At 39.6% G+C, this 12,765-nt stretch overlaps 2 protein-coding genes across 4 annotated transcripts; one reads left to right on the plus strand and one right to left on the minus strand.

Moving 5' to 3' along the window:
• Positions 1 to 1,179: 1,179 nt before the first annotated feature.
• Positions 1,180 to 3,361, minus strand: nenf (neudesin neurotrophic factor). Its single transcript, XM_080783285.1, has 4 exons — positions 3,197 to 3,361; positions 2,994 to 3,054; positions 2,572 to 2,675; positions 1,180 to 1,926 (listed from the first exon to the last, which is right to left on the minus strand). Exons 1-4 carry the CDS (start codon positions 3,347 to 3,349, stop codon positions 1,747 to 1,749), a joined length of 498 nt encoding a protein of 165 aa, XP_080639411.1. The 5' UTR covers positions 3,350 to 3,361; the 3' UTR covers positions 1,180 to 1,746.
• Positions 3,362 to 4,259: 898 nt separating this feature from the next.
• On the plus strand, positions 4,260 to 11,728 carry pacc1 (proton activated chloride channel 1). Of its 3 annotated transcripts, none has more exons than XM_080783823.1 (8): positions 4,260 to 4,494; positions 5,934 to 6,027; positions 6,460 to 6,669; positions 7,130 to 7,284; positions 8,584 to 8,726; positions 9,456 to 9,597; positions 9,696 to 9,803; positions 9,995 to 11,728. In XM_080783823.1, the coding sequence occupies exons 1-8, from the start codon at positions 4,459 to 4,461 to the stop codon at positions 10,154 to 10,156; spliced, it is 1,050 nt and encodes a 349-aa protein (XP_080639949.1). In that variant the 5' UTR covers positions 4,260 to 4,458; the 3' UTR covers positions 10,157 to 11,728. The 3 variants fall into 3 exon arrangements, with proteins under 3 accessions (XP_080639949.1, XP_080639951.1, XP_080639950.1); XM_080783825.1 differs by having other exon boundaries at positions 9,528 to 9,597; XM_080783824.1 differs by having other exon boundaries at positions 8,587 to 8,726.
• The last annotated feature ends 1,037 nt before the right edge of the window (positions 11,729 to 12,765 follow it).

Below are 12,765 nucleotides of genomic sequence, written 5' to 3' on the forward strand. Positions count from 1 at the left end.
TAATTTCCTACTTGCATCGTTCCAAGTAGGCCAGTGCCCAACGGGCACCGCGGTAGAAGCCCCACGAGCACTGCTCTAGTATATTATATTTGACATAAGTATACAACCTGACATAATTTTGGAACAGAATATATTTAAACGGTTATTAAAAGTCCAGGGAGGGTGAACTCTGTCCATACAATATAGCGACTACTACAGATTGGACAGGGCCGGTGCCTGTTCAGCAGGGTGTGGATCTAGGAGGAATATCATGTACCTCTGCAGTCTGCATGCATTACTTTATTTACTTCCTCAGGAGAAAAGATTTGGTCTTCACATCACACGTGTCAGAGGAGACAAGTGGTTGTCTTGTCTGTGCTTTCCCTAGAACCAACTGTAAGAGTTAGCACTGACAAGGAACTAGTATATATTTTTCATGTGATAATGATATTGCACTTGGGTGATATTCTATTGTCCAACACTGACCCACCTGCTTTATAGTGGAGGTATACTGTTTCCAATATCCAATTTTAGAATATATCCTGCCTGTTTGTGTTGTAAAATATAGAGTAACGGATAGATTTATCTATTCTGTTGTACAGCAACTGTGTCGCATGACCACGTCCTTTTGTCAGTATTTACTTATGTAAAGAGTCAATATGTTCTGCACCATAGGAAAAAATACCGTACGTACATTATGTACATTATGATTTGGCATTTAGCAGACGTGTTCATCCGGAGCGACATAAAAAGTGCAAGATTGAAAAAAAGCGGCATGGAATGAACCCCCAGTCAACCAACAACAGGGTAGGTCAAGAAAATAGATTAAGAAAATGTTCCATAACATAACATAAGTATTATTAACTACTGCAACTGACACTTGATTTGGATGACATAAGAGATTTACGAACTGTAAAAAATAATAATATTAATATAGCCCCTGTATTCTGACACATTGTTGTGCTCAGATATTAGTTCTAATTATCTTAATTATCTTTGAATAAAGACAATTTATTAATGATATTTATATACACAAACCATACACATAACAAAAGAACCATAAACAGAGTGCTTTGGGATGTTTACACATTCAGAGCATTTGAGTACAGTTGTCAACTTAATTACAAACATAAAGGCTGCACGTAAATGTCATTGAACATTGTTCATATCTTTTGGAACCTTTTATTTTAATTGTATACATTACTAATGAAATGGCAGATCTCCAGGCAAACAGTTGTCACACAGTGACATTATATACTTTAAACATACATACTGTATTGTATTTCCTTCATTTGACCTTTTTTTTCAATCACAACAAAAGGGAGGAGAGTATTTATGCTCACTTATGGTCAAATCCCTAATGTCAAATACAATCCTTGTTTGCAAAACAATAAAAGAATCAAGAAGCCTCATATCCAGATAAATATACAGTATGTATATTAAAAAGGATAACGTGTGCTTTGAATGGATTTCACAGGTGCTACTCAACTTAATCAGCTGAAGTAATATGAAAATCCATAAAAATAAACTAGTAATTTCTAGTAGTAGTAGTTTCCTCCACCTGCATTATGTTTCTTTATGTATTGGTGATAACTTTCTCACTGTTGGACAAATACTGAATGTATGTTTTACAGTTTGCACTGTGTAAATGTAATATAAAGCCTGATAAATGTACCTTTAAAGATAAATTACTCAAAAGGTGTAATATAAAAAGGTCCTTTCAAAATGTGAAAATATATTTAACTCGTCTCTCTATGTGAAAATAGATTAGAACTCATCTCTCTTGAGTTGGAAATGGGGCTGGTCCTCAGGTTTGAAGTTCTCATTTGGACTGCCATCCTCATTGAGGATACAAGACGCAGTGTAACCCACGATGGGGTATTTGGCTTTGTATGTTCCCTCAAATACACTGTCCAGGGATTTCAGTTCCTCTTCTGTCAGGCCCGTCTGTCAAACAATAGAAGGGAAGAAACGTTCCTGAAACATTCAAATTACATTTTTAACATTTAAATACACTCAAATAGGAAATAGGTTAGGGCAGTGGTTTCCAAACTTTTCAGGTGGAGACCCAAAAGAGAGATTAGACATTTGCCTGCGACCCAAAATATTGAAAATAGCAGATCTACAATGAGCACACAGATCAAATTATCTTAAATTACTAGATTACCACCATCAAAACAACTAATATTGATGTAGTCACAATCACGTGTATTAAAGATGCAACATATCAATATCTGTTGTAATCATGGATTTGTTTTTACATCCGGATATCCCGTCCAGGACAGGCTTCAGACACGCCTCCTCAGGAGACTCAGATCTGAACCCACTTGATTTGGCGTTGGGAACCCGTTGCGACTGCATGCCCTTGCTAATGTCGACCCCAGGCAGGGTTTACTTTGAACCCATGCATGAAAGGCATAAGCTCTAACCACTACACTAGGGTAGTCAGTTGTAATCATCCTCTCTGTTATTTAACTAGAGTGAGTGCCTAGGATGTTACAACACTGGCGTCTTTAGAGGCACTTTTTATGTCAAATAAAAGTAATACTTGTTGTTCATGCTCCAACTTATTTCTGCTTTTCATCAACTCACAGTGTCAGATGTCAAGTCTGCAGGATCTAGGGACATTTTAGCCACAGCCCTTGTAGTATCCTTGCCAACCAGGGCGTTGTATGGCGCATCTTTACCATAGAACTCTACAGAAAACAAAATACAAATGTGTCAATTACATTTTATTTAACTTTTGATTTAGATAAGACTGAGGCAGCATTAGAGCAGGCCTAAGAATCAAAGGGATATGAATACGGTAATAATAATAAACATAGTATTTTTTTGCATCTACTGGGATGTTAAACATTAACAACCAATGCCACGCCAATAACGAGGTCCTGCAAATTATTGTTCATCATGGGTGACAGAGCTGTGTGACCTCACCCATGAAGTTATCAGTGATAAGTTTATGTTCAGGTTCAGTTCAGTAAAGGTCGCAAGCCCACCTTATTTCTGTTATTTACCTTTTCCCTTGGTAACATCAAACACCACTCCTTTTATTGCCATGTAAATAGGCTGTCCCTCCTAAAACAGGAGATCAGATAGCTGAATCATTACCAAGGCAACTCCATATAAAACCGGGACGCACACGCACACGCGCACAGCCATCTCTTTCTCGCTCGCTCTCGCGCGCGCACACGCGCGCCAGACTTGCATGGCAACTTACCTCGCTCCCGTCATATTTTGTCAGCTCTTTCTCAGTGAACAAACGGACAGGTTTGCTGGCAGGTTTATGTTTCAATTTAATATCTTCCGCCAAAGTCGTATACAGTAGAAATAGAATGGTTAACATCATGACACAGAGTTGTAGCGTTGCCATGGTTAACCCCTGAAGTTGAGCCTAACGCGGAAATTGCGCCTCCTTCCTGTGTACTAAAGTCATGTGTGCATTTAGCACACTGTGATTGGCCACAGCACAGCAAGCCACAGTTGTTGTGTGAAACAAAACATTGATGAAACTATTACATTTAGAACCCATAATCAATCAGTGTCTCAGTCACATGCACGGTCAGACCCCTTTATATTTAAACAAAACATTGCTATGTGAACATTTATAGCATAGGTATGTTTCTTGACAGACACTTCCACAATTTCTCAATTCAAAATACTATGGATTCTATGTAAGACAAAGATTGATGTAAGACACAGAATCACAAAACAAAGATGTGAACACTTCAATTAAGTACCCACTGCCCAGGTCTGCAGTCCCCACTTGACCCAAAGCTGCACTGGCCGCTGTTGCACCTACGGATGGCTGCAATTCGAAACTGGCCTCTGTAAAATCTGAATCCCCCTCACGCCCCCCCCCCATTTCCCCTCACTGTATTGTATCTTTTCCCTTTTTGCTTCCTATATGATCATTATGATGAATTCCTGTTCTGTTCTTTAGCTACATAGAAGTGTATATTTGTATGTCTCTAAATGTTTTGATGAATTGAACAATGTGGACCCTGTTGTAAACAAGTGTAATGCTTAATTGGGTCGTCCACTCACAGTTAACAGTCTTTGTATTGAGTTTGTGCTTGAAATGTACTGTAATTCTGCAAACAGTTAATAAATATTTCAATCAATCAATCAAAAAACAAACACATTTTTCAATGCTTGGATCGAGGGCCTAGTGCCCTAGTCGCAGGCTACACAAACTGGTTGGTTTAACGCTAGGAGGCTTTTCTTCGAGGACGCATGCAGGCCAGGAGGGAAGTGAATATATTAACCAAGGGAAGCTGGGAAGGAGTAGAGACGGCCGGGTGATGTGCCAGTGTCGTGACAAAAGAAGTTGTTGTGACTCCGCCACTGGGTGAAGAAGAAGGGAAACACTATCTCCCCAAAATGCAGCATTTTAGTATTACAGTTCATTTTCTGACCTTTAACTAATGAATACCGAGCCGGAGTATTCGATCAATTATTTATTGAAAGAAGTCCATCGGAATGCTTAGGAGGGAGCGCTCCCCCACATACCAGGAGGTGAGCTTGAAGCTAAGTGTTTGAAGTAGTGTTACTGTTTACACAGTTGCCAGTGAATGTTCTGTTATCTTTCAGGTTTCCTTTCCATTGTTAACAGAACAAAAACAATGTGCACATTGCATTTTAGCGTGAGCTGATCGAAGATAGAAAGAACGTATCATGTGACTGTAAGCAGCAGTGCTTGAACTGTCCGTCGCAGGTACGATGGTGTCGCGCGTTTAAAACGGCAAATATACACGCTCACAACGCCTTCAGACGCAACACGCTGTGAGCTTGTAGATCGGCTATTTTCGGGTGCGCCACCGTCATGCGACGAAGTATACAGTCATGCTTTACAGCTGACAAACTCAGAGATGAGGCATGTTTTGTTTGTTTGCTTTCTTCGGCACTTAATCATACTGTACCGACCAGACAAAAGTACCACCAGAGTTGTATGCTGTTTGTTTGTTTGATTGATTGAAGTATTAACAGTTTGTAGAATTACAGTACATTTCTAGTACTCAATACAACTAGCCTGTTAACTGTGGACGACACCATAAAGCATTACACTTGTTTACAATAGGGTCCGCCATGTTCAATTCATATAGAGACAAATAAATATAGCCAAAAACAGGAAATCGTCATAGAGGGCATGAATCTCATGATAATTATGCGTTTATGCTGTCTCAGTATACTTTACTTAAGTAGCATGTGATGCACACTCTTTCAAAGCCAAAACATTTGTGTGATATATAGTTCTCATTGTTGCTCAGGCTGTGCAAATACATTTTGTTTTACTATATACCCTATTTCATCTTAATGTAATATAGCCTACCTAGTACTACCTACAAATCAACAAAACTAGTCGTACTACTCTGTACTATAGGCTGCTCTGCTTTGAGAGCTTTACTTGATTTTGTTTTCACAAATGTGGGTTTCAAATATATCAGCAATCAGGGGCGAATTCTTCTTATAACTGTCAGGGGTTCCTATTTTCTTCATGGGTGCTCCTGCTCCAGCTACCAGGCACCCCTGTAGTTGTTGTTGCTGTCAGCAATCCACTAGCCACATATTTAAAAAATATATATTCAAAGACAAGACAGTAACAGAGTAACTAGTACATTTGTACATCTGTACATTTTGACAATCGGCTTTCTTCTTAATGGACTGTATATGATATGGAACACATTGCCAAGTTGCCAAACTGATATAAAAATAATTCCATATATACATGTTTTTATTGTTTTCATAACAAAGGTATCTAAAAGAAAACCATGCTGTAGCCTACCCATTTTATCATTGTATTGTTGTTTGTTTTATTGTACCTCCTATGTGTATTGTGGTTTTATGATAATGGAAGTTGAACATTAGCCATATAAACTCTCTGCACACCAGTTTCATATGTACCTATTAAATAAAGATCAACTAATGATACAGTGCTAAAATATCTGACTTTACAGTTTGATGATGAAGAAGAGAACCAGTCTCCAGACCTTTTCCAAGACGTTACTGATGACCCAGACCCAGAGGAGTGTAATGGCAGTATCTCACAAGGTGAACCATGTCTCTGTCGTACTATGTCAAGGCCTTGATATGGCCAGGGATGTGGTGGATGGTAGATTAATTTACCTAGTAATGTGGTACCTTTTGTGAACACAAAATATGTTTATTTTTTTCTTTTAGAAAATTAAATATAGATTAAATACAAATTAATAATGTTGTTTCGCACTTCAAAATAGGGTAGTTTTCAGATTTTTATTTATTTATATTGACTAGAGATTCCTCCTTGGAGTTTTGCTTCCACAAGGAGGTTAGTATGTGTAGAAACTAAAAGGTGCTATCATTTGCTCACTTCTGTACCCCCTTTTCTGTTTTCTAAATTTCTAGGCACTCCCTTGTATTCTGTGTATTGAAAAGGTGCCTCGGTTCACTAATTGTAATAACCTATTTTTCTTTTCTTTCAATGCATCTTTTCTTTCAATGCAGAGGATGACGGTAAAGATGGCTCACCATCGATGAAATTCAACAAAGCATGCCTGAAAAATGTATTCACGGTTGTGCTCATCTTTATCTACCTGCTGCTCACCGCGGTGGCTGTCTTCCTGGCCTACCAAACCATCACTGACTTTTTGGAGAAATTCAATCACCCTGTCATGTCCGTAACTTACAAAGAGATGGACTCATTTTGTCGTCCTGGTGTGTATGAATATTGAATAATAATTTTGGGTACAAATTATGGACATAACTTGGAAAATGTTTACCTGTCGGAGCATACAGTGATCATAAATGTTTTTTATACAAACAGAAAGACTAAATGTCATTCTACCTTCACCCTAGCCGCAACAAACCAACAGCCTACAAGTAATTTTCAATAGAGCCAGCGATATGAAGTTATTACTTGGTTATTGTAAAGCTTTTGCCGCTAGTCTGAACGGCTGCATGTAGCCTAATTATTTTGCTTTTCAAAAGTCTTCCCTGATTTAGCTGTCCCAACTCAATGTTAAGTAATTACTGACTTACAACACCAGCATGTGGAATGGTGTGCAACACAGTGAAGTGCATGCAAGCCAATAAGCAAGTGTTGCTTCAGCTTATTTGTCTTTGTGGTTTTGGCATTATTACATGTTATGTATTCCATGTTTTCTTCTTTGAACAGGCATTGCTTTGTATCCAGGGAAGGCTCAACTGCTCGGTTGCAAGCATCATTACCATGACTATATACCTCCTTTAGTGGAGCCAGGGAAGCCTCAGGAAAGTGACTGTGTGATAGAAAACGTTACTTACATAGGCCCATTCACAAATCAAACAAAGGTCAGTGACACACTCCTATGATTTATTGGTAACGAGGAACGCTCGCCCAAAACACTGTTGTGCCCATGTTTTGCACTGAACTTTCGCCCCCAGCAGTGGACCACTCGCCCCACTTGGCACAGAACGCTCGCCCCCCAGCGAGGCGGACCACTTGGCCTGCTTGGTGAGAACAGACTACAGTACTAGTACAGCCCTAGGAAGCAGTTAGGCAAAAAACAGTTTAATTACAACGATGGAGGCACACCGTCTGAAACGGACTTGAGCCACGAGAGGCACCGCTGGCAAGTGAGTCGAATGTGACAAAGTTCTCTTCAGCCGACGCAGCACAGTTCGAGTTACGACAGAAAATAATAACCCCCCACCCCACCCACTAGTCTTGGTAACCCTGAGACGTCAAAAGTGGCCAAATGGCCAGAAATACCTGGTGGGTTCGACTGTTCCGAGGTCACCGGATTTTACCGGGGTGAATGGAATTTGCTGGACAGAAACACGTGATTCTGATTATTCAGAGGTTGCCGGATTTGAACCAGGGCGAGTGTGTTATGGGGCGAGCATTCCTGAATTTGATATGTTTAGCTGAGTTTCATAGACATTGAACATATTCCTGTTGCACATTTTACTTTTACATTATTCTCCGGGGAATCCCTAATGCCATTCCCACACTCCCACACCCAAGTATTTACGCAAATGGCCACCATGTGGGTATGGTCAAAAGATTCACTGTCATGGGTGGAATCCATGGTGTAAATCTAATATTTTCTTTGACCATGAATGTGTAGAGTTTTTTTAATGTCTCTCTATGACGATATTTACACTGCATTATGTGAGCTGAATCTGGATAATGCTGGATTATTGCTCAATCTAGTCTCAACATTGCAATTAGAATGGGATCAGATCTGCCAGAACACACCTGGAGGTGGTCCGGCTCACATTATGATCGGTTACCAATGTAAAGTCACAGTCGAGATCGGATCACTCATTATTCAGAAGAGATATCCATGCAAAGTGTAAATGGGATCTTTGTCTATCCTACTAAAATCATCTCCTTGATTGTGGTATATCTTTCAGTTAGATGAGTGACTTAAGCCCGATTGATTCATACCATGTTTCATGATGGTGTAGTGTAGTTCACAACAAGTTGTAATCGAGGCATCTTGTTGTTAGAGTGTAGGTCTGCTATTCATGGCATGTGACAACGTTGTGTGGCAAGTATAAATTAGGCTTGAGAAACCAGAACATTGTGCTAAGAAAAAAAAACATACTGTCATATTTACTCCTCTTGTGTGTCTTGTGTTGTAGAAGCAAGCTCTGGTGGTCCGTGGCCCATCTGATGTCAGGAACAAAGAACTGATCTTCATGCAGTTCAGTCAAAATGAAACTGAGGAGGATTTCAGTGCCATCACTTACATGCTTTTTAACAACTACACTGATTTGAATTCAAGGTAAAAAACAAGAAATTATTACATAGTAAATTAGTAAGACGCGCAAACGCGGGAAGCGAACGCAGCTCGTACATATTTGGGTTTTGGACGTATAGCTGCTTTGGGGACTCCTAATATGGTTATGGCTGAGTCATGGTGACACAAATCACTCAGCTCCATATATGGGCACAAAAGCGGGACAGACAGACACATCACTCAGCTCCATATATGGGCACAAAGGGGGGACACACGGACACACACACAGACAGACATGATCTGCTAGGTCTCATAGTAAGTGCTCATTGCATTCGCAATCACTGCGTTCGCAATAATGTTTCAAGTGAAAGGCGCTGTCTCCGTCCCCCTTTTTGTCTTTGTTTTTTCCCCCATATTATTGTTATTATTATTTTAGTAACGTGTATGTTTCTGCAACCTCGCGGCTGCCCTTGTCGCATGACCCGTCCTTGCAAGACCCGTTTCCATTCAGGGAGAAACTATGTTTTAGAATAATGTGATTTGACACAATATAAATGGGCTTGATGCTATAAGCATGGTAAAAGCAAACACAGAATTATTTAAGTTCTTAGAAAAAAATATTATCATCTGATTATCATAATCACAATGTTATGCCAAGACAATACAATGGTCTGTCTGTGTGATAGTTGCTTTGCTCTTTTATTGATTCATGCAGTAGGTAAGGTACACATGCAGTTAGACCAATGTGTCGGCTCTGCCATTCTGATTCTCTAGTGCAGATAAATCAAAGTTCATGATAGACTGTGAGAAGAATTACTCCATGTGGACTTTCTCTGGAGGATTCAGAACCTGGGTCAAGATGTCTTTGGTGAAGACCGCTGGGAAAAGCAGCGAAGCTATGGAGTTTCGGCAAGAGGTATCATTTATCTTTTAAGTTTGACATCGTTTTAGTGTTCATTTTGGTTAATTGTTAAAAGAAAAACAATGTCATAATCTATGTTTAATATCTTTCAGGCGGGTGTGGTAAAATTCATTGACAAGAGGCCTGAACAGGAGAGGACCAATCAACTTTTCTTTGTGGTGTTCGAATGGAGAGATCCGTTCATGCAAGAAATCAGACTGGTATGTTCTACCCCTCCCCCGTTCTCTCCCATGTAGTAGTAGTAATAGAAAATAATATAATGGCAATTATATACTAATATTAGTTTCAGCAGTAGTAGTTTTACAAAATATTAACTATAATTAATATACAGGGTACATAGTGATTTTCAAAACAGAGCCTTAAACATAATATCAACACTCTTTCCAAACAGATTGTGACTGCGAATCCCTGGAACTCCATAGCCATTCTCTGTGGGGTGTTCATGGCTCTTTTTAAGGCTGCAAACTTTGCTCATTTTACTATCAGATGGATCATCAAGATGCGCAAAAGACACCTGAGAAACAGAACAAGGGAACTTAACCAAATTGGCTGAAGCATACTGCAAATAAGCATTTGCATTTCTCACGAAATTGCCGTGAGAAACCATTATTTAACTCATTCTCCGCCTAGAACGCTGAGATTGTCTTTTGACGTCTTATTATTTTATTTATCGATTACGTTTCATAACGCTGTTCTGCACCCGTCTGTATCGCTCCGGTTGCCTGATGTCTATGATGTCTATGGGAACAGATTATTTTAGAATCTTTTCCAGGCTGCGTTTTTGATCAAAACAAGCTTGATTTGCGGCTCATAACTAAAGCGTTGATGATCGCAGTTGCAACATGTGTTTTGGGTGAATTAAATAACATTCGCGGGACACATTACGTAGCTGATTTTATACTTTCGGTCTTTTCGGTCTTCCGGCTTTCAAAATAAGATCCTCCTTTCACATTATGGCTTTCTCGAGTACGAATCCAGCCACTAGATGGCACCAGATGGTAGTTTGTGATCATTGATTTGACTATTTTTGGGATAACGTCACTACATGCAGTGTTTTGCAATTATTGTTAAGGATTGTAGACACAATTGTTTGGAGATAAATGTATGTCATATTATGCCAGCATTTACATTCTGGTCACATTTTAACAATAATTTCTCACAGAGCTTTAAAGTTGACTCTAAAAAAGGTCAAATTCACAACGATTGATTTATTGAACCTCTGTGCCTTTTATGTGTTAATTTTTTTTTATACCAGTAAGACGCGCAAACGCGGGAAGCGAACGCAGCTGAGACCCTGCAGATCATGGCTGTCTGTCTGTCCCGCTGTTACTGTATATGTGGACCTGGCCCCTTTTGTGCCCATATATGGAGCTGAGTGGACCTGGCCCCTTTTGTGCCCATATATGGAGCTGAGTGATTGCTGATGCAACACACTCCATATTTGGATAGCGGGACAGACACACAGACAGACACACACACAGACAGACATGATCTGCTAGGTCTCATAGTAAGTGCTCACTGCGTTTGCAATAATACATTTAATGTTGTAGGCTGAGACAGTTCTGCGGAAGAAAATGGGACATAGTTGTACTATGCTACTGTATATGTAGTTGCACTATGCTATAGCCTATATAATGTATATGTAAATATGAAAACGTTACTGAAGGTTTATGTTTGGTAAGGGATTTAGTGAAACTGTGTCAAAATATTGCTGAAATCGCCTTGCTGGATTGTTCTCAGGTGGATTATAAAGGGACTATCACATCTCTTGTTGTACCTTACATTTGTTAATGTAGCATTCATGGCAACTTCTTATGACACTGTTTGTGCATAACTGTGACATTATGGCTTTTAAACTACTGACAATGTTCAACTCTAAAAGGGCCTAACTTTCAGGAGTCTTTTATGAGAATTACCTGTTTATCTATTTAGAATAGTGCTATTATTGTCACATTATTGGTCTATATTTAAGGTAGTGCTATTACTGTCATGTGACATACTGAACGTAGAGTATAGATGTGATTATTATACACATAAGACTACTTCCCGTTTTCTGGATTTTCTTTTCAAAGATTCGCATTGATTCATCATCTGGAATGTACTTGAATTGATCTAAATGATGTTATATGAATAAAAAAAACATTTCAGAAATTCTTGAGTCCTTACTAGCTATTTAGATTAATGACCTGCACCTTTATTTACCGGTAGATCTAGCCTACAGTTGATCATTGTCGAGGGCAATATCACTCAGTTTAAAATTGCTCATGCCTTAACCTAACCTAGGGGCCAGGGAATTCACTTTGGAAAATACAAATAAAATCCCACGCCCCAGTACAGATCAGTGTTAAATTTCTCTGCCAGTAAGACAACTTAATACCGGTCCTCCACACACAAAAAATATATAATGAAGGAGAAAGTGTAACGCCCAGGATTCAAACCCTGATGTGCCGCACAGGAAGGGACACTAAAGTCAAAGGGGAATCCCCCTTGTACCGGGGTAGATATTAGACTTTTGGTCTTAAAGGTATCTTCAGTCATTTCACTTAATTCAAATATCACTTCTTTTTTTTGGTTGTGATAATCCTCCCTACTAGAGTGTGCTGACCATATAAGGAGTTCCTCCCTGTCCCCAGTTAACCCCTGACTCCCTGAGGTAATAAAAAAACCCTCAGTTTTCGTTTTTGGCTAGAGGGCCTAGCCTTCATCCAATCAGGATAGAGAGGGGCCTTCCCCCAATCATGATCGAGCGGGGCCCCCACAGCGTGTGCATGTACACCTTGTTAGGGTGGACCGGGGTTTTTCCAAATCACCCTCAAAAAGATTTTTTTCCCTATCGATTACTGAGACTTGAATTCATGGATATCTTTTGTTTTTGTCGCATTCGAGTTCCCTATACTCCCTATGGAGACACATCTATCACATCAAACACAATGACACAAATGTGATGACCTGGAAAAGTGGCTATGGCCTATATATTTGTATGTCATTAAATGTTTGGATGAATTCATGAGAACCCCAATGGACAGGGATGTCACGGACGATTTGGTTGCCCTACTCGCATATATTTGTGCTGCCCCCCTCCTGACATGAGCGCTGCTTTATCTCATGCAGATCCAGTTTGCGAGGATGCACACATGGGCGTGCGTTATTACGTGGCGGAGC

The sequence above is a fragment of the Protomyctophum bolini genome, assembly GCF_963924005.1.
Source record: "Protomyctophum bolini genome assembly, chromosome: 15".
NCBI lineage: Eukaryota > Metazoa > Chordata > Actinopteri > Myctophiformes > Myctophidae > Protomyctophum > Protomyctophum bolini.